The sequence below is a fragment of the Urocampus carinirostris genome, chromosome 19, assembly GCF_059441175.1.
Source record: "Urocampus carinirostris isolate Australia breed hairy pipefish chromosome 19, RoL_Ucar_1.0, whole genome shotgun sequence".
NCBI lineage: Eukaryota > Metazoa > Chordata > Actinopteri > Syngnathiformes > Syngnathidae > Urocampus > Urocampus carinirostris.
Window position 1 is genome coordinate 16,519,795 of NC_142367.1, and position 17,693 is coordinate 16,537,487.

At 39.9% G+C, this 17,693-nt stretch overlaps 2 protein-coding genes across 3 annotated transcripts in view; one reads left to right on the top strand and one right to left on the bottom strand.

Moving 5' to 3' along the window:
• The first annotated feature begins 444 nt into the window (after nt 1–444).
• Nucleotides 445–14,402, top strand: LOC148347520 (butyrophilin subfamily 1 member A1). Of its 2 annotated transcripts, XM_088322923.1 has the most exons (10): nt 445–576; nt 1,471–1,581; nt 1,650–1,748; nt 3,588–3,695; nt 4,760–4,912; nt 4,981–5,124; nt 6,999–7,050; nt 8,896–8,922; nt 10,486–10,512; nt 10,776–14,402. In XM_088322923.1, the coding sequence occupies exons 2-10, from the start codon at nt 1,519–1,521 to the stop codon at nt 11,336–11,338; spliced, it is 1,236 nt and encodes a 411-aa protein (XP_088179049.1). In that variant the 5' UTR covers nt 445–576; nt 1,471–1,518; the 3' UTR covers nt 11,339–14,402. The 2 variants fall into 2 exon arrangements, with proteins under 2 accessions (XP_088179049.1, XP_088179050.1); XM_088322924.1 differs by lacking the exon at nt 8,896–8,922.
• itgb4 (integrin, beta 4) overlaps nt 13,069–17,693 on the bottom strand; it is a 39,998-nt gene continuing 35,373 nt past the window's right edge. Inside the window, exons 41-42 of the mRNA XM_088322928.1 lie at nt 14,864–14,983; nt 13,069–14,574 (exon numbers count right to left, since the gene is read on the bottom strand). Coding sequence (XP_088179054.1) covers nt 14,444–14,574; nt 14,864–14,983 — 251 coding nt within the window. The 3' untranslated portion in view covers nt 13,069–14,443. The remainder of the gene's footprint in view (nt 14,575–14,863; nt 14,984–17,693) is intronic.

Consider the following 17,693-nt stretch of genomic DNA (forward strand, 5'->3'; position numbering starts at 1 on the left):
TATTTAATTTACCTTTATATTTTATGACTTACCCTAGATTGATCCTAACAGTAGAAACAAACGAAATATTGTTTTTAATTCATATTTCCGTGTAAACTGCATGGAAAAGTACAATGATGATCCTTAAAATGAGAACAACGCGAGGGTTAATATGTAAAATATGTCATATGTAAAATATAAATATGTAAATCCCGTCATATTTTAAAGAAAATAACTGTTAAAAAAAACAATTCACCATATTCTTATTCCGTTTTGTTTTCATCTCCTAAATACATAATTATTTCTGTTCAGAAAAAATAAAACATAACATACTTTTGATTTATAGAAAAACGGAAGTAAATAATCCACAAAATACCGTCAAAATAAAACGGCAGACTCAGCGGTTTTTAGAAGCATTAGCGCTCTCTAGCGGTTTTTGTAGCAACCTGCACTTTAACGACAACTACAAAATAAGAGCTCAGTCGCTCCTGGTGCGGATCTTGGAAAGATGCTCTAAATTTGTCCCGATTTCGGCAAAAGAAAACGCCAACCGCGAACGCATTGCAGAGATTTCAATAACAGTTCTCAACTTCAAAAGTAAGTACATATAAAACGGCAACATTATCTTGCAATTCAATTATCATTGCTGCTAGTTTGTCGTCACGTCTGCAGCACGCATTGCTTTCAATTTTCAACTCTCACAATCGTGACGTCATTGACAGCAAGAGTAAATAGGAGGGAGTCAAAGTAGTATATATAAAACGCCGTGATATTGTTTGTCCATCAAAAACACATGCGTCGTAATCCGGGATTTTCCCTAATCTTTTTCGCCTGCACGTGGCCGCATTGACGCTTGCTCAGCAAATCATATATCTCAGCGTTTGTTTTAACATTTCTGTTAGTGCTATTCAGCGAAAAAAAACAAAAAAGACATTTTTTAAATCCAAAATTTAATTTATGGAGTGTTTTTTCTCCTGTAATTACAATTTATTTGAACCATTTTCCATCGGGAGCAGCACGGCGGCGCAGTGGTTAGCGCTTGTGCGGCGCAGTTCATGTCAGGGGAACCTGTAGTGAGTTCAAATCCAGCTCCAGACTTCCTGTGAGGAGTTTGCATGTTCTCCCCGTGCTTGCGTGGGTTTCCTCCGGGCACTCCGGTTTCCTCCCACGTTCCAAAAACATGCATTTCAGGTGAATTGGCCGGTCCAAATTGTCCCTAGGTGTGAATGAGCGAATGAGTTGTCTGTCCCTGTGTGCCCTGCGATTGGCTGGCAACCAGTTCAGGGTGTCCCCTGCCCACTGCCCGGAGATGGCTGGGATGGGGTCCAGCCTCCCCGCAACCCTAATGAGGATAAGCGGTACGGCTAAAGAGATGAGATGAGATTTTCAATCATTCATTCATTTGTGGAGACAGCACTATGCAAAAAGCCTCGCAGTGTTAATGTCAATCGATTTACTCAAGCTTTTTCATGATGCCCCCCCCATTCAAAGGACTCCACCAGCCCCCCCAACCGGGCCCCCGACCCCAAATCCTCCAAGATGATGAGAGAATGCCTCCAGTTCCTCATCGAACCGGCCAAGAAGCTCAAGAGTCGACTCAAAGTGAGTCCTCCCTGAAATACGATGACCTGGATTCCGACCCGATTTTTGGATTTTCTGGTATTTTTCAGGAGTCCCGCAGACGAGTGAGGCTGGAAAAGAAGGAGCAGCTTCTGGAGAGTCAAATATTCATCATGGAATTTGCCCGAGAACTCAGCAAAATTTGTCAGGTGACCTCCAAATGTCTTACTGAGAAATTGCATTAATAGGAGTAACCGATACCGATACTAAGCACTGAAACCATAAGTGGTTTTCACAGGGTTCATATGGATGCTTGCAATCCTTGAATTTGAATGCTGTGTTTTCAAAGGTTAGAATCTCGTCAGAATTTTGGGTGACATGTTCGTAAAGGCTTGAAATTGTTACCACGTGTCTCAACAAGTCTGTTTAAAAAATGACACCAACACTGCTCTCTGGTGGCTTCGCCATTGCAATGTAAAAGAAGAAGTCCAGCATGAATCAATCCAACCTGTCAAGGGAGTTCTTCTTTTTGTAAACATGAAGTCTTTAGCATGTAGCCATTAGCATAATTTGAAAGCATGAAAAAGTTAGCATTTAGCCGTGAGCATAATTTGTCAGGATGTAGCTGTAAGCATAATTTGTTAATTTTGAACTGTTAGCAAGTACCATTAGCATAATTTGTAAGAAAGTAGGAGTTAACATGTAGCCGTTAGCATAATTTGATAGCATGAAAAAGTTAGCATTTAGCCGTTAGCATGAAGCGTTAACATGTAGCCGTGAGCGTAATTTGTCAGGATGTAGCTGTTAGCATAATTTGTTAATTTTGAACTGCTAGCAAGTAGCCATTAGCCTAATTTGTAAGAAAGTAGGAGTTAGCATGTAGACGTTATCATAATTTGTAAGCATGAAAAAGTTAGCATTTAGCCGTTAGCATGAAGCGTTAACATGTAGCCGTGAGCGTAATTTGTCAGGATGTAGCCGTTTAGCATAATTTGTTCATTTTGAACTGCTAGCAAGTAGCCATTAGCCTAATTTGTAAGAAAGTAGGAGTTAGCATGTAGCCGTTAGCATAATTTGATATCATGAAAAAGTTAGCAATTAACCGTTAGCATGAAGCGTTAACATGTAGCCGTGAGCGTAATTTGTCAGGATGTAGCTGTAAGCATAATTTGTTAATTTTGAACTGTTAGCAAGTACCATTAGCATAATTTGTAAGAAAGTAGGAGTTAACATGTAGCCGTTAGCATAATTTGATAGCATGAAAAAGTTAGCATTTAGCCGTTAGCATGAAGCGTTAACATGTAGCCGTGAGCGTAATTTGTCAGGATGTAGCCGTTTAGCATAATCTGATATCATGAAAAAGTTAGCAATTAACCGTTAGCATGAAGCGTTAACATGTAGCCGTGAGCGTAATTTGTCAGGATGTAGCTGTTAGCATAATTTGTTAATTTTGAACTGCTAGCAAGTAGCCATTAGCCTAATTTGTAAGAAAGTAGGAGTTAGCATGTAGCCGTTATCATAATTTGTAAGCATGAAAAAGTTAGCATTTAGCCGTTAGCATGAAGCGTTAACATATTGCCGTGAGCGTAATTTGTCAGGATGTAGCCGTTTAGCATAATTTGTTCATTTTGAACTGCTAGCAAGTAGTCATTAGCCTAATTTGTAAGAAAGTAGGAGTTAGCATGTAGCCGTTAGCATAATTTGATAGCATGAAGCAGTTAGCATGTAGCAGTAAGCATGAAGCTATAACAATTAGACATTATTATAATTTTTCAGCATGAAGCTGTAAGCATGAATTGTCAATATTTCACAGTTAGCAAGTAGCTGTTAGCATTGACCAATCAGTGTTGACAGCTAGCATGAACATTGGCTTTGAGAGTCCTTAAAAAAGTGCTTGAATTTGGCCATGAAGAAGTACGAACTAAATGTTGATGTCGAATTTCGACCATTTACTCATAAAATTGCGATTAAATGATATTTCAAAACAAAAGACTCATTTTTGCATTTAAAATTGGGTTGAAAATAACCCAATTATTCCGTTTTTTTAGAGGTCTGACGTCCTCCGGCATATTTGGGCCGGCGAAGACGTCTGGCCCACCAGTTTGTGCCAGGAATTTATCGTGGAGTGGGCCGCCGTGCTGGAGACTAAAGTTCAGGTACCAAAAACAAAGAATACAAAAAAATCTGCGCACTACCAAACGTCTTTTTGTGTCACTTACTTATACTGTAAGTCCTTTGCAGCCTCAGTGCATCCCGGATTGAAAAATGTCCCATGATCCGTTATCCCGGATCACATGATGCTGGGAAGGGGGTGGCAGAGTGCATTGTTGTCGGGCCTGGTTGTTTTTTTTTTGCTGGTCTGTCCGCCAAAAAGTGAACTGCACTCGTGCAGCTGCGATCCATTACACCCGATCCTATATTGCTGCCAGTAGGTACCAGAAAGAGACACTTTTGTCAGAAAGTGTGTCATTTTTGCCTGCCTAAAATTAAATGCATTTTTTGGCCGCGATCCGTTATCCCCTGTTGACTTTTGCTCTTTTTCCAATCTTTCCATCTAAAATGAACAGCACCCATGTCGCCCTAGACCAGGGGTGTCAAAGAGAAAAAGACAAAGAATAGAGAGATAAATAAATAAGAGGAAAGAGGGAGGAAAAATGAGAGAGGGCGGGACAAAGAAAGAAAAAGAAAGAGAGGGAGAGAGCGTGAGAAACAAAAGATAAAAAGTCGTGAGAGAGGGGGAAAAGAGAGGGAGATGAAGAAAGAAAGAGAAATTGAAAAACAGAAGGAGAGAAAAGAAAGCGCGAAGGGTATGAAGAGAGAAAGAGAAAAGAGAGAAAAGGAAAAGAGGAAGTTAGAGCAAAAGAGGTTAAAAGACACCGAGAGAGAGAGAGACAAAGAGCAACAAAGGAAGAGAAAAAAAGAGAGACACAGAGAGTGAAAGAGACAGATTGGGAGAAAAGGGGTGGAAGACAGAGAGAGAGAGAGAGAGAGAGAGAGAGAGAGAGAGAGAGAGAGAGAGAGAGAGAGAGAGAGAGAGAGAGAAATACAAGTACAGTGTCTTTTTTTCCAATATGGCTTCTGTTCAGAAGACAACAAATATCTAATATTGTCTGAATCCACTTTTTGTTTTGATTACAATAAAATCTAGTCACTTTTTTGCAGCTCCAGCCATGTTTTTTATTAGTCTTTAACCATTTTGGCTTGCCCATCCCCGATGTAGGCCAAAGTCACCTGGTCAGACCCACCCAGGACGGAGAAGAAGGACTGGCGGGGTCACCTCCTCTGCATCCTGGAAGACGGGGGTGAGTGTGACATGGGGCCCCGCAAGAGCATCCTCATGGAATGGACCCGGGGGATCAAAAGCCAGCCCGGGGTGAGACTGCCTCCCGGCAATGGACTCTGAAAGTCCCGTTCCGATTTTTCGACCCTTCCCCGTTTCAGTTCTCGGGCGTTTGGCCCGGCGAGCCGGTTCTGATGATGCTGGACGACTTGGAGTTCCAGTGGAAGAGGGGCCGTCTGCCCGACCTGGAGCCCGCCCTGGAGCTGGTCATCTTGGCCGTGATGAACGCCGACAGCCCCGTCCGGGTTTGTGAACTCACCGGCTACCTGGGGGGTCGGGAACCTAAGGTTGGCGAGCCGTATGTGGCTCTTTGAGGGAATTTGATTTCGCCAAACCGAATTTTGTACATTTTTGTAATCAAGCGAGACTTCAGTCCAGTATATATTAAATACAGTAGACAGTCAGGGTGTCGCATCAACAGACTCCATTTTGGAAACCTTTATATCGCGTGTGTCAAACGTGCGGCCCGCTGGTCGGATTAGGCTCGACAAGTGTTCTGATTCGGCCCGTGAAACAACACCCAGAGAAACATAAGAGAAAAATAAGCTGTACTTGATGTTGACAGAGCCAGGCACCACACGCTAAGCAACTGGAGATATATTACTTTTTCGTTCTCTTTCTGACTCCCTCTCTTTTTCTTTGTATTTTGGTTTCTCACTCTCTCATTTCTCCCTTTCTCTCTGGTATACATCCATTTCTTTCCTTCTCTTCCTCTTTTTCTTTCCATTTTTTATGTTTGTTTCTCATTTTCTCATTTCTCTCTCCTATCTAGCTATTTCTTTCCTTCTCTCTCTCATTTCTCTCTCCTGTCTATCAATTTCTTTCCTTCTCACTTTTTTTCTCTCCCTTCCTCTCTTTTTCTCTCTTTATTTGACCTTTTTTCTCTATATCACGGTCTCCTTTTTCCTATCCCACTAACTCTTTTCTTTTTTCTCTCTCACTGTCTCTGTCTTTTTTTTTCTCTCTTTCCCTCTCCCTTAATTTTCACATTTTCTCTATATCACCGTCTCTCTTCTTTTTTATCTCTCACTGTCACTCAGGGGTTTTCTCTCTCTTTCTTATCACCTGTCTTGTGCACTATTACTCACCCCCCTTTCTCCCTCTATGTATAAACTATATATCAGTCTCTCTTCTTCTTTCTGTCACTCTTTTTTCTCCCTTGTATCTCTTTTTTTGTGTCCCCTCTCTCCCTATTTCTTTCTCTCTCTCTTCCCCCCATTTTTCCCTCTATATCGCTGTCACTAAGTCTTTTTTCTTTATCTCCTTGTTTCTTATTATCTTTCTTCTTCTTTATTTTTTAGTCCCTCTATATATACAGTAGATATCACTGTCTCCCTTTTGCTCTTAATGTCTACATCTCTTTCTCTTGTTGTTTCTCTCTTTTCTTGTTATCTCCATCTTTCTCTCACCCTCCGTTTTTTCTCTCTCTCTTATTTTCTTTCTCTTTTTTTCTTACTTCTTTCTTTCTGCCTTGAGTTCTATCTTTAATCTACTAGTCTGACCCCGATGAGAGTTGTGGCCCCTAACCCAAAATGAGTTTGACACCCCTGCTTCATATGGAAGCCCATTGAACAATCTATGTTCACTGTTGAGACACCTTATGATGAAACTCCACAGAACAAACCGTAAACACCCCAAAACGCCGGCAAAGCACCCACAGCAATTTGATTGGGTGAGCAGTAGGATAGGCAAGCTCTGCACACGGTGCACACACTCCCTTCCGTCTTCCCAGCGCTGTCTGCGCCAAAGGTAAATACGTCGGTACCCTTCACGTTTGCGGTATTTATTGACATTTTCACAAAAGAACTTTGCTTGCACCTTGTATTTAGGACGAAAATGACAGTCAAAATGAGTCTTAAAATCCTAAGTAACTGCGGGAGGGACACAGGCTTAGGCATTTTCATTATTTCAAAAATTTTATCATATCATCTAACGGCAAACAGTAATGTAACATACGCTGAAGAATGACTTTTTGTCCGAGTTTGGTGGTTTGGAGTTTTCTCTCTCTCCCCCCAAAAATTGCTTTCATGACTTTTTGGGTCAAAAATGTTCCTAACCCCCGGATTAACCGATGAACCGACCACAATCGACCTGACTTGAATAGAATTTGTGTGTTCAGGAGGACGTGACTAAGGAATGGCTGGTCAGGAAGCAGAAGAACCACAACGTGGGTGAGAAATATTTTCTGCTTCAGTTTATTTTGGTCGAATTTTAATTGGTAGGTGCATGAGCGACACTATTCAATGACATTTTCAAATAAGTAGTGAAAAAAAAACAGAGGGGGAGGCGAATTAATAGATCCGAGAGAGAGCGCTAAGCCACGCCCACCATAGTTACGGTATCCTTGTATCACACAGGGAGCAAATAGAGCGGCTGAAACTCGAGTGACTCTTAAGTCGCTATTCCTGATAGCATATCAGTATCATTTCTTCCTTACTATGCAAACCTATCTCAAAAGACAGTAGAAAAGGGTCTCAATTATTATAGATCATGGCATCAAGTTGTCTAAAGATGCTAATAACCTCGTAAGGGAAGCCATCTATGAGGAAGTCAGAAGCCGCATACCCACTACACATAGGAATAGATTCAGATTTACGAGAGGTAATGGTATGTATAGAGGATATACAATTTGTGATCCGTTACTGCAGAACAAGTACCTTTGTTTCGGTTCCCATCGATCCAATCCACGTTGAGTTGATGGTGAAGCAGCTAGCGTGCCATGCCGGGCTGTCGTCTTCTCCGCGTTCTGATTGGCTGAAAAGAGCGCTGTCGGATCTATTAACAGGGCTCAGTTCTTAACAAATTACCGTAAATTCCGGACTATAGAGCGCACCTGATTATAAGCCGCACCCACCACATTTTAAGAGGAAAACCGATTTTGTACGTACACAAGCCGCACCTGTATATAAGCCGCACGCGCCCATATAAAAAGAATGTAACACAAACACAAAATTAACCCAAACCCGGCTTTAAGTCCCGCGATTGAAACTGGATCTCCTTCAGTAAAGTACACAGTCCAAAAATCACAGCCGGCAAAATGAACGGAAAATGATACCGGTACTTAAGGTTTGATGCAGACCTGCAGAGTCCGGGTCCCGTTGAAAGTAATCCCAGGAAAAAAGTGTAAATTTCCAAAGGTAAGGGTGGGAAAAATATATATCCACTATTGTCCGCCGCGTCCACAAACACTCACCTTTACCGGTCCCCACTTCCCGTCAGCCCGCGTTTTTTTCGCCCCTTCTTTTTTATTCGCCCGTGGGAAACATATCAGAATAAGTGTCTGTAATAGAGACACTACAAAAATATACAGTTGCAAATACATATTACACATGGTTACACATATTTACAAAGAAAGACGGTACACCGAGAGAGTTTTCAAAGCTTTAATAATAATAATATAACTTTCATCCCAAACGGTGCCCGTGACAGGGCAGTTAATGGTAGCAACGCGCTAGCAACACACTCGCAACACAGTAAACGGGTCTGTTAAAAAAACATACCGTACTTGTAAAAATCACGGTAAACCGCCCTCATCTTCCTCCTTAGAACTGAAGCCATCAAAGTCGTCTTCCTCAGTGTCGGAAAGAAACTTTGTCATATAGACGTCGTCCCACGCTCCCATCCACTCCTGATTCTGTGCCCTCCTCTCCGTCACGCAGCAGACCGGCTTTTCGGAACCCGTTGGTGATGGTGGATTTTTTGATGCTGCCCCACGCTGTCAGGATCCACTGGCAGACTTGCGAAAAAGTTGCCTTTTGCACGCGGCCAGTTTTAGTGAAAGATTTCTCGCCGCTAGTCAAACCAAGAAGTTGCAGTCTTCCTCGGCGCATATATTCCACCGGTCCACATTTGGTACTCGAGCGCAGCTGGCAGCCGTTAGAAAAATGACATAAATTGGCCGCATCACTGAATAAGCCGCAGGGTTGAAAGTTTGGGGAAAAAGTAGCGGCTTATAGTCCAGAATTTACGCTAATCATTATATTTAAGACGTTTTTTTTTTGCTTTCCCATTTTTAGCTGCCGTGCACTACATCCCTCATTGTGGTAAGCAGAAATCAAAGCTGACTAGCTTCCTACCTAGCTACTCACCTTCACACCTGATAACCTATCTATTCAGCTAGTCAACCAAATACTGTAACATGTGAAAGGCAATGTTGACCTAGATTTGGTGAGTTTCCTTACAATTCCAACACAGAACTGAGTAACAAAGCTAAGTTAAAACTAACCCCAAAAAGGAGTTAAAAAACACTAGTTTAAAAACTCACTAAAAATGTAGTTAAAACCTTACTAACTAACCTTACTAACTTACCACAGAGATAAAAATGGGGTAAAAACGGACTAATATGAAAACGATCTCACTTAAAAACAAATTAAAACAGAGTTAAAACTTAACTAAGTCAAAATTATTGACATCTCACTTAAAAAAATAGAATTAAGTTAAAAGAAAACTTTTAAAAACAAAGTTAGAAACTAACCAACAAAGCTGAGTTAAAACCTAACCCACTGAATTACAAGGTAAAACGTTTCGAAAGTTAAAAATTAACCAAGTAAAAAACTTACTTTTAACATCTAACTAAAAAAAAAAAACAAAGTCAAAACTGACTAAAAAAAACTAAATTTGAAAACTCTAAAAATGAAGTTAAAATCGTACTAACTAAAAAAAGAAAACAAGATAAAAAAATGGGATTAACACAAACTAAATTGAAAACTAGCTCGCTTCAAAACAAATTAAAACTGAGTGAAAAATTAACTAAGTTAAAAACGACTTACATCTCACTTATAAATTTAAAACCAACTAACCAAGGTAAAAAAGGATAATGATATTAAGAACGAACTAACTCAAAATTGAAGTAAAATTAATTTACTAAAAAATAAAGTTACGCCTTTTCAATAAAAAATTTGAGTTGAAAATGAAGTGAAAAACTATCTTACTCAACTAAGTTAATTATTAACCAAGTTAGAATATTACTCCAAACACCTTACTAAAAACTAAGGCAAAAACTAACCGAGTTAAAACTTCAAAACTAAGTCAAAACGGACTAAAAAACTACCGGTAAGTTTAAAAACTCACTAAAAATGAAGTTAAAACCTTACTTATTCAAAAAAACAAAAAAAAAAACAAAAAATGGGATTAAAACAAACTAAGTTAAGAACTAACAGAGTTAAAACTTAAAAACTAAGTCAAAACGGACTAAAAAGCTAAGTTCAAAAACTCACTAAAAATGAAGTTAAAACCTTACTTATTTAAAAAAAAAACAAAAAAAACCATGGGATTAAAACAAACAAAATTAAGAACTAACCGAGTTAAAACTTCAAAACTAAGTCAAAACGGACTAAAAAAAAATTAAGGTTAAAAACTCACTAAAAATGAAGTTAAAACCTTACTAATTAAAAAAAAAGGGATTAAAACAAACTAAGTTAAGAACTTACTGAGTTAAAACTTAAAAACGAAGTCAAAACTGACTAAATAACTTAGTTTAAAAACTCACTAAAAATGAAGTTAAAACCTTAAAAAAAATGTGAACTCAGTTATCATTAGTGAACGAATAAGACTAGTTCCTTTTACATAGTTGTTGTGGATGTAATTGTAATTCTTATTTTTTGCAGTATGGAACTGGATCTGCGAGGCCTCAGGTATGTACAACGTCTTCTCCAATAGTAAGGATGGCTTCCCAGTTAGGAGTAAGACCTTGAGTCTGAGTCAGAGTCCGAGCCTGACCGGACCTGAGTTTCAGCCCGCTTCAGGCTCGGTCCTTTAAATCACGTTAACTGTTCAGCCTCGGGCTGGCTGGATCATTGATACCAGCGGGTCTAGTCCTAGTTGGTCTGGATTTTTAAAGTCCAGATTTGATCTCTAACCCCGGTCGATGGTAATGTGATCTACCGCCCCCCCACAGAGGACGTGACCCTGGATCCGGACTCCGCCCATCCGGACCTGTCCATCTCGGTCAACCTCAAGCGCATGCGCTGCGACCCGGGGCGCAGAGAGACCCCGACCGGGGGTGCGACCCGCTTCGACAGCTGGTGGTGCGCCGCCTCCCCCCGGGCCTTCGATTCGGGCCGGCACTACTGGGAAGCGGAGGTGGGCCTTCGGGACTGGCGCCTGGGCGTGGCCGAGGCCTCGTCCCCCAGGCGGGGTTTCCGCTGCCTGGACTCCGACTCGGGGTACTTCACCCTGCGCTTGGAAAGGGGCAAGGACCTGAAGGCCTTGACGGTGCCCGCCACCCGCCTGCCGGCGGTACCGGTTCCAGTGAAAGTGGGCGTGTACTTGGACTACGAACAGGGGCAGCTCTCCTTCTACGACGCCGAGCGGCGCTCGCACCTTTACACCTTCAACCGCAAATTCAGGGGGGAGGTGGTGCCGGTTTTCGGGACGGTGGAGGTTCTCCGGGACCTGGTCATAAGGCCGGCGGATCGAAGACTACCCTGCCTGTGTCTCGGACCATGTCTCTGGAACTGAGCGGCGGGATTTGCCGCCTGTGTGGGGATTTAGCCAATCGAACCGGCTGTTGAAAATGCATTGAACTAAAGGAGTGTTCCTCAACTGGTGGGTCATCACCCACAAGTGGGTTGCGGACCTATTTCCAGTCCTTAAAGCCCCAGTGTGTAATATTTGACCACTAGATAGCACTTTATTGTCTAATGGGAACGGAAACCAGTGCCTAGCACACAATGTAGCAGCAAGATGCCATACAAACATGGCGGCAACTTCTAGGCAAATATTCCACTATGTAAAATAAACCTCATCATCTCATCTCATTAGCCGTACCGCTTATCCTCATTAGGGTCGCGGGGGTGCTGGAGCCCATCCCAGCAATCATCGGGCAGGTAAAATAAACCTATAATTTCTAAAATTAAAATTGGTATGATAGTTTTCTGTACTACTAGATGGCCCTAAATATTCAAACACTGTCCCTTTAAAAGGTACATTGTGTATATTTGACAGTGCTGAATGAGCACAGCCTAGCAGCAAGATGCCAGACAAACATGGCGGCAACTTCTAGGCAAAAATTCCACAATGTAAAATAAATGCACATTTCTCAACCTATCATTTCCAAAATTAACATTGCTATGATAGTTTTTTGTACTACTACAAGACACTTAATATCAAACACTGTCCCTTTAAAGGTACATTGTGTAATATTTGACCACTAGATGGCACTTAATTGTCTAATGGCAACGGAAACCAGAGCCTAGAACACAGTGTAGCAGCAAGACGCCAGACAAACATGGAGGTAAAGATTCCACCATGTAAAAGAAATACACATTTCTCGACCTATGATTTCTAAAATTAACATAAGTATGATAGTTTTCTGTACTACTAGATGGCACTAAATATTCAAACACTGTCCCTTTAAAGGTCCATTGTGTAATATTTGACAGTGCCGAATGTGCACAGCCTAGCAGCAAGGTGCCAGACAAACATGGTGGTGACTACAAGGTATAGATTCAGCTATATAAAACAAATACACATTTCTAGACCCTTTAAGGGTACATTGAGTAAAATGTGACAGTGCCGAATGAGCACAGCCTAGCAGCAAGATGACAGACAAACATGGTGGCGACTACAAGGTATAGATTCCGCTACATAAAAAAAATACACATTTCTAGACCTATGGATATTTGTAAAAAATAAAATTCGCATGATAGTTCATTTATTTTTGCCTATTATTCAAATCAATGTTTGTTTTTTACTGAATAAGGGTTTTTGTACCACCAGAAGGCACTAAATATTAAACACTGTCCCTTTAAAGGTGCAATCCAGAATTTAAAACTGTTACTGTCTGCCGCCATCTCCTGGCTTTAAGTCATAAATGCAGCCTCAGTCAGTTCGTTGATCAAGGAGGTGCATCTTATAGAGAATCTCGAATAAGCTATTCTTTATAGACTATATTTGAAACAGGCCTTTTCTGACTTTCACCATTTTCATGCTACATTAACAAATACAATCTCTAATATCACGTGTACTTGAATAATTTGGAATTGCACTTTTTGTTGAATTTATTTTAAGTTTGTGGATAAAAAAAATACAACATACGATATACATTAACAACCGCCCCCCTACCCATAATGCAGTATTTCTTGTGTGCATACAAATTGATGACTAAACATAAAATTAGAAAAGTGTAATCGTGATTATTTTGTGTAAAATCCAATGCGACTCGTGGAATAAACAACCCAAATCCAAGACACCTTTAACATCTTTATTAAGTGCAATAAATCTGACATACAGAAAATACTTTTAAGCGCATGTATACGAATATATATATTTTTCCATGCTAAGCCCAACATTTCCTTTTGTATCTGTAAAAGCAAAATATATCGAAGCAAGAGTATATTTCTGCACTAAAACAATCTTTACCTCTGCTTTGAACAAACAGCATAAGGACACGAAGATAAAGTACTTTATATATTCCGTAAAACGAGTAGAAAACCACTTATAACATTTGAAAACGAATGAAATCAATCTCTGTGAAATATCGTTTTTTTTTATAAGAAGCCATCAATTGCACTGTATGTTTCGATCATCTTATAACATTTGAAAATGAAATAAATCATTTGCAGAAGTAGAAGAAATTGCTTTAAGATGTTGTTTTTTTCCCCCATTTACTTGCACAGTAAAGGCTCCAATAAAATTAAATAGAATTTAATCTTGTATTCATTTTCTAACTTTTTGAATATAAATGAAATAATTTGCAGTAGATTGAAAAAAATATACACAACTTTTCCATACTTTTTTCCCGAGGTATTAGAATTTGACGAGTGAATCTGTCAACAGGACCTAAATGGAAAATTTGGTGTTATTGTATGCTTTAATTATAGACTGAGGAGATCATTTCTTCCTCATGTCATGAGGCTCTTTAACTCCACCCGAGGGAGTAAAAGCCCACATTAAACCGCACCCCCACATTTGCACATTACCCTATTTTTATTACAGTGTGTATTTTACGTAGCACTATTTAAATACTCTATATCAACACGTTATATTGGGTATATTTGTATTCTATATCTTTTATTTTATTTTTTAACACAAGGATACTGCTGGAAGTGTGAATTTCCCTACGGGGATGAATAAAGTATCTATTTATCTATCTATATATATATTTTATAACATTTAAAAGTAGAAGTACAACACATTTCGGTGAAATATTTTTTGCACAATAATACATAAAATGAAATTTGACGGATTCATCCGTCAATGGCACTAGACGGAACATTTTTGGGAGGTATAAAGCTTTCTGTTTTACTCATTTGTTGTGGTTATCTTGACATGCAACCGGGACACGAGATCTTCCCTGACAGGGGGTCATTGTGGATTAACTGGAATTAGCAGATTACCGGATTAAAGTTGTTTACCAAGGAGAAACGAAGGAACGAATATGTCATTTTGTAACAGACGACCACCTCAATATATTTTCACCACAAATTCTTTCGGTACCTCGATCGCGCAGAACTCGGAATTACAAACTGTACATGAAGCGTGCGGTAGCTCCCTTTTTAAAAGAGAATCGTAAAATATTTGGACCTCGAAATTGCAAAATAGAACGCGAACGTTACTTGTAATTTACGACTCGTACAACATTTGCTTGGTGACGGTGGTCCCGCCTACCATGCTCCTCTGCACCACTTCCTTGGTGATCTGTCGGGTCACCATGCCGCTCGTTTCTGTGTGCTGCGTGGTCATCATCATTCCGTCTGCTGGTTGGGGACACCGAAAGACAAAAACGGGATGAAACATTGTTGGAACTTCTATCTATCTACCTTGGTCATATCCCTCAAACACATACAATAAGAAAATAAAAGCCTAGTTATAGGGTCACTAAATGTGAGAGGATGTGGAAGTAAAGCGACTGAGTGGAAGTAAGAGGAACTCGGAAGGATGATGACTAAAAGGAAGGTTGATGTGTTAGCCTTGAGTGAAACAAAGATGAAAGGAAAGGGTGAATTGTTGGAACTTCAATTCCGATAAATGAGCGCTTGGTACCTGAGAAGTAGGGGTCGTTGATCATAGTACGCGAGATGCTGCTCATAGCGCCAACGTCGGTCGGCATGTTGAAAACTTCCCTCCTGGTCATGGATTGATTATTATACTGGGACAAAGCCCCTGGAAGAAAAAAACATGGACGGTTACTCAGTGACTTCAATCAGGCTTGCCTAAAGACTACCTAAACTCGTTAGTTGCTCAAATTTTGACACCAGGGGAAATAAAATACTGGAAAACGTGGATAGCAGTTCTTCTCAAATAGAGGGGTGTTTGACCTCAGGGGACATCTTTTTGTTTAGTTTTTTAGAACAAAGTGCAGTTGCACCTTCACTCAGCGAGGGGGCAGTGGCAATGTTCCCTCTAAGCTGCGTGTGTGCGCAATTGCGCACTACCCAGAGCTTTTCCGCGCACAAGAAAATCTAGCCAGCTCACAAAAATGAGGGCTCAAAATTGCTAATTAAAAAGCGAATTAAGTCAAAGTTACAGTGCATGAAGGTAAAGATACACAGGTTCCACTGATGCTGTGTTCTAAATGCGGTATTTTGAAGCCAATGTCGAAGTAGAACGAAGTTGAGTAAAGTCAGTAGAGTTTTTCGAGAACCGGCTTCTTCGGCTCGGCTCACTAAAAAGAACCGGCTTTTTCGGGTCCCAAACGACTCTTCAGGTTGTTTTTGCTTCTTTAATCCCTACACGACCAAATATTATGTAAAATTGTGCACAAAATGACTTAAAGGAAGGGGGGAAAATAGAACAAAAAAGAAAAAAATACCAAAAATGAAAAAGTAGTGAAAAGATGAGAGAAAAAAAACCGTAACAAAAGGAGAGAAAAAAGAGATAAAAAGAGCAGGAAAATTTCAGAAAAAAAGCCAGAAGAAAAAAGCAAATAGAGAGAAAAAAAGGTAGTAGAAAACAAAAAAGCAAGAAAAAAGTAACAGCTAGGAAAAAATAAACACAACAAGATTTTTTTAAAAAGGAAGGGAAAAAGAGGAAAAAGTTTATGTTGCATTCAAATAATTTCCAATTATATCAAGTTAATCTTGTTGCCAACATTGTACTACCACTAAAAAATGTAATTAAATACAGTTCTGTATCGTGCAACCGACTAAATTAGCCCCCCAAAAATGTTAGTATTATGCGACAAAAGATACCAGGAATAAAAGCAATGAAAATCTTGTGAAAGAATTGTTGTAAAAACAAATGACGTTTGTAGGCCCTGCAACCTTTGCAATAGTACATGAGTCACTTCATTCAAAAGAGAAAAATAATTTTGCATTGCCGTAAACTCAGCAAAATGTAACGTGATGTCAAGTTTTGGACATGTTTGATAATGATTTAGTTGCCACACTTGGAGTTGCTGTTGCTCACTGTTGTTTCAAGCGTTGCTCACCGACTTTGTGTGAACGCTCAGACCCGTGGAAAATTACAGGGAACATTGGGCAGTGATGCGCTCGTTACTGAGCATGCATGCATCGCACTCAACAGGAGTGGTCACAAAGTTTAGATACCATGGAAAAATAATGAAGAGAAAAATGAAAGTCTCCCTCTAATTCAGCACTAATCCGGATTATCTTGGTCAATGGTAGCAATCGACAACGTCTTTTTAGGTTGCGGTACACTAGCAAATGTTACCCTCGATCAAGAATTCATAGTTTGTGCGTATTAAGGCACTGCTATGTATAATAAGCAACACTAGATTTACTGAAAGAGGAGTAAGAACTAAAAACACGCTGAAAGAATGGTTTTATTGTCATTATTACGAAATTGGAGGGGTTTTTCTTACAGTGCAAGAACGCGATTTAGAGAGCAGCTGGCCAGCTGCACGCTAGCATCAGGTATCCTCAGGTTGAGCCAGGTCTAAGGGATGTGTGTTGTTTATTTGGTACTTTAAACTACAAATTATATCTTGCTTAGAGTAATTCGGTGCCACGTTGTGTTTGTAATGTTTATTATCGCTTAATAAGAGAAGAAATTGGTTGAGGTTTAGGTATGTCGGTGCAAAAAAAAAACAAAAAAAAAACCCCACATCATAGACGAGTTGATACTGCCTGCAGCTGTAATGCTGGATGAGACAAGTGCTGCAAAAATAGTAAAAAAAAAAAAAAAAGAATTCCTTTCCGTCTAAAAACACAGTTGCTAGACGTATAACATAAGTTTAATTCAACATTGTGCTCTGAGTTAATGTTGGTTTGTTTGTGGTTGGTCAAAAATAGTTACAGATTACGGATTTAATTTCATTTTTGAAATTCAGATGCACTTTAAAACTTTGCTCTTACAGATAATAAAGCAATTATTTCTTTTAATAGGTGTATATTTATTTTTTATTGTCTCTTAATAAAGATAGGTGTACAGTTATATAGGTTTTCTTCTTCCTAGGGGGACAACGACAGACCACAATTGGTATAGCAACACTGGTCAATAGCAACATTAAACATTCATAGAGAGCTGCCTCTCTCACCCAGTTGGATGGACCTGACCACCTCTGTCTCTCGCTCACCCCTAAATATATTTTCAACAAACGTTTGTGAATGAGGATCTACAGGAGTACAGTGGCGCAGTACTACCTTATGAATATTGCCCATCTTTTCGAATATAGGACTCCCTTATTTCACAGAGGTGAATGGGGCCCAGGACCTGCCGTGCTATACAAAATTCCTAAAAATAACCCCCTCCCCTATTTGTAACATTTTCTCTGCTGGTTCCCGCTTACAGCAATAGTTGACTGGGGATAATGGATTGCAATCGCAACGGTTACAGTTCATTTTAGGTGGAAAGAGCAGAAAAAAAAGAGCCCACCGCGCATGATGCGAATTTTCTCTTTCTGCCCTCACTC

Bases quoted from the DNA above. Each gene is read 5' to 3' on its own strand.
- LOC148347520 (XM_088322923.1), top strand. From the start codon at position 1,519: ATGATGAGAGAATGCCTCCAGTTCCTCATCGAACCGGCCAAGAAGCTC. The intron at 1,582-1,649 runs GTGAGTCCTCCC...GGTATTTTTCAG, and splicing joins AGCTCAAGAGTCGACTCAAA to GAGTCCCGCAGACGAGTGAG. The intron at 8,923-10,485 runs GTAAGCAGAAAT...TATTTTTTGCAG, and splicing joins GCACTACATCCCTCATTGTG to TATGGAACTGGATCTGCGAG.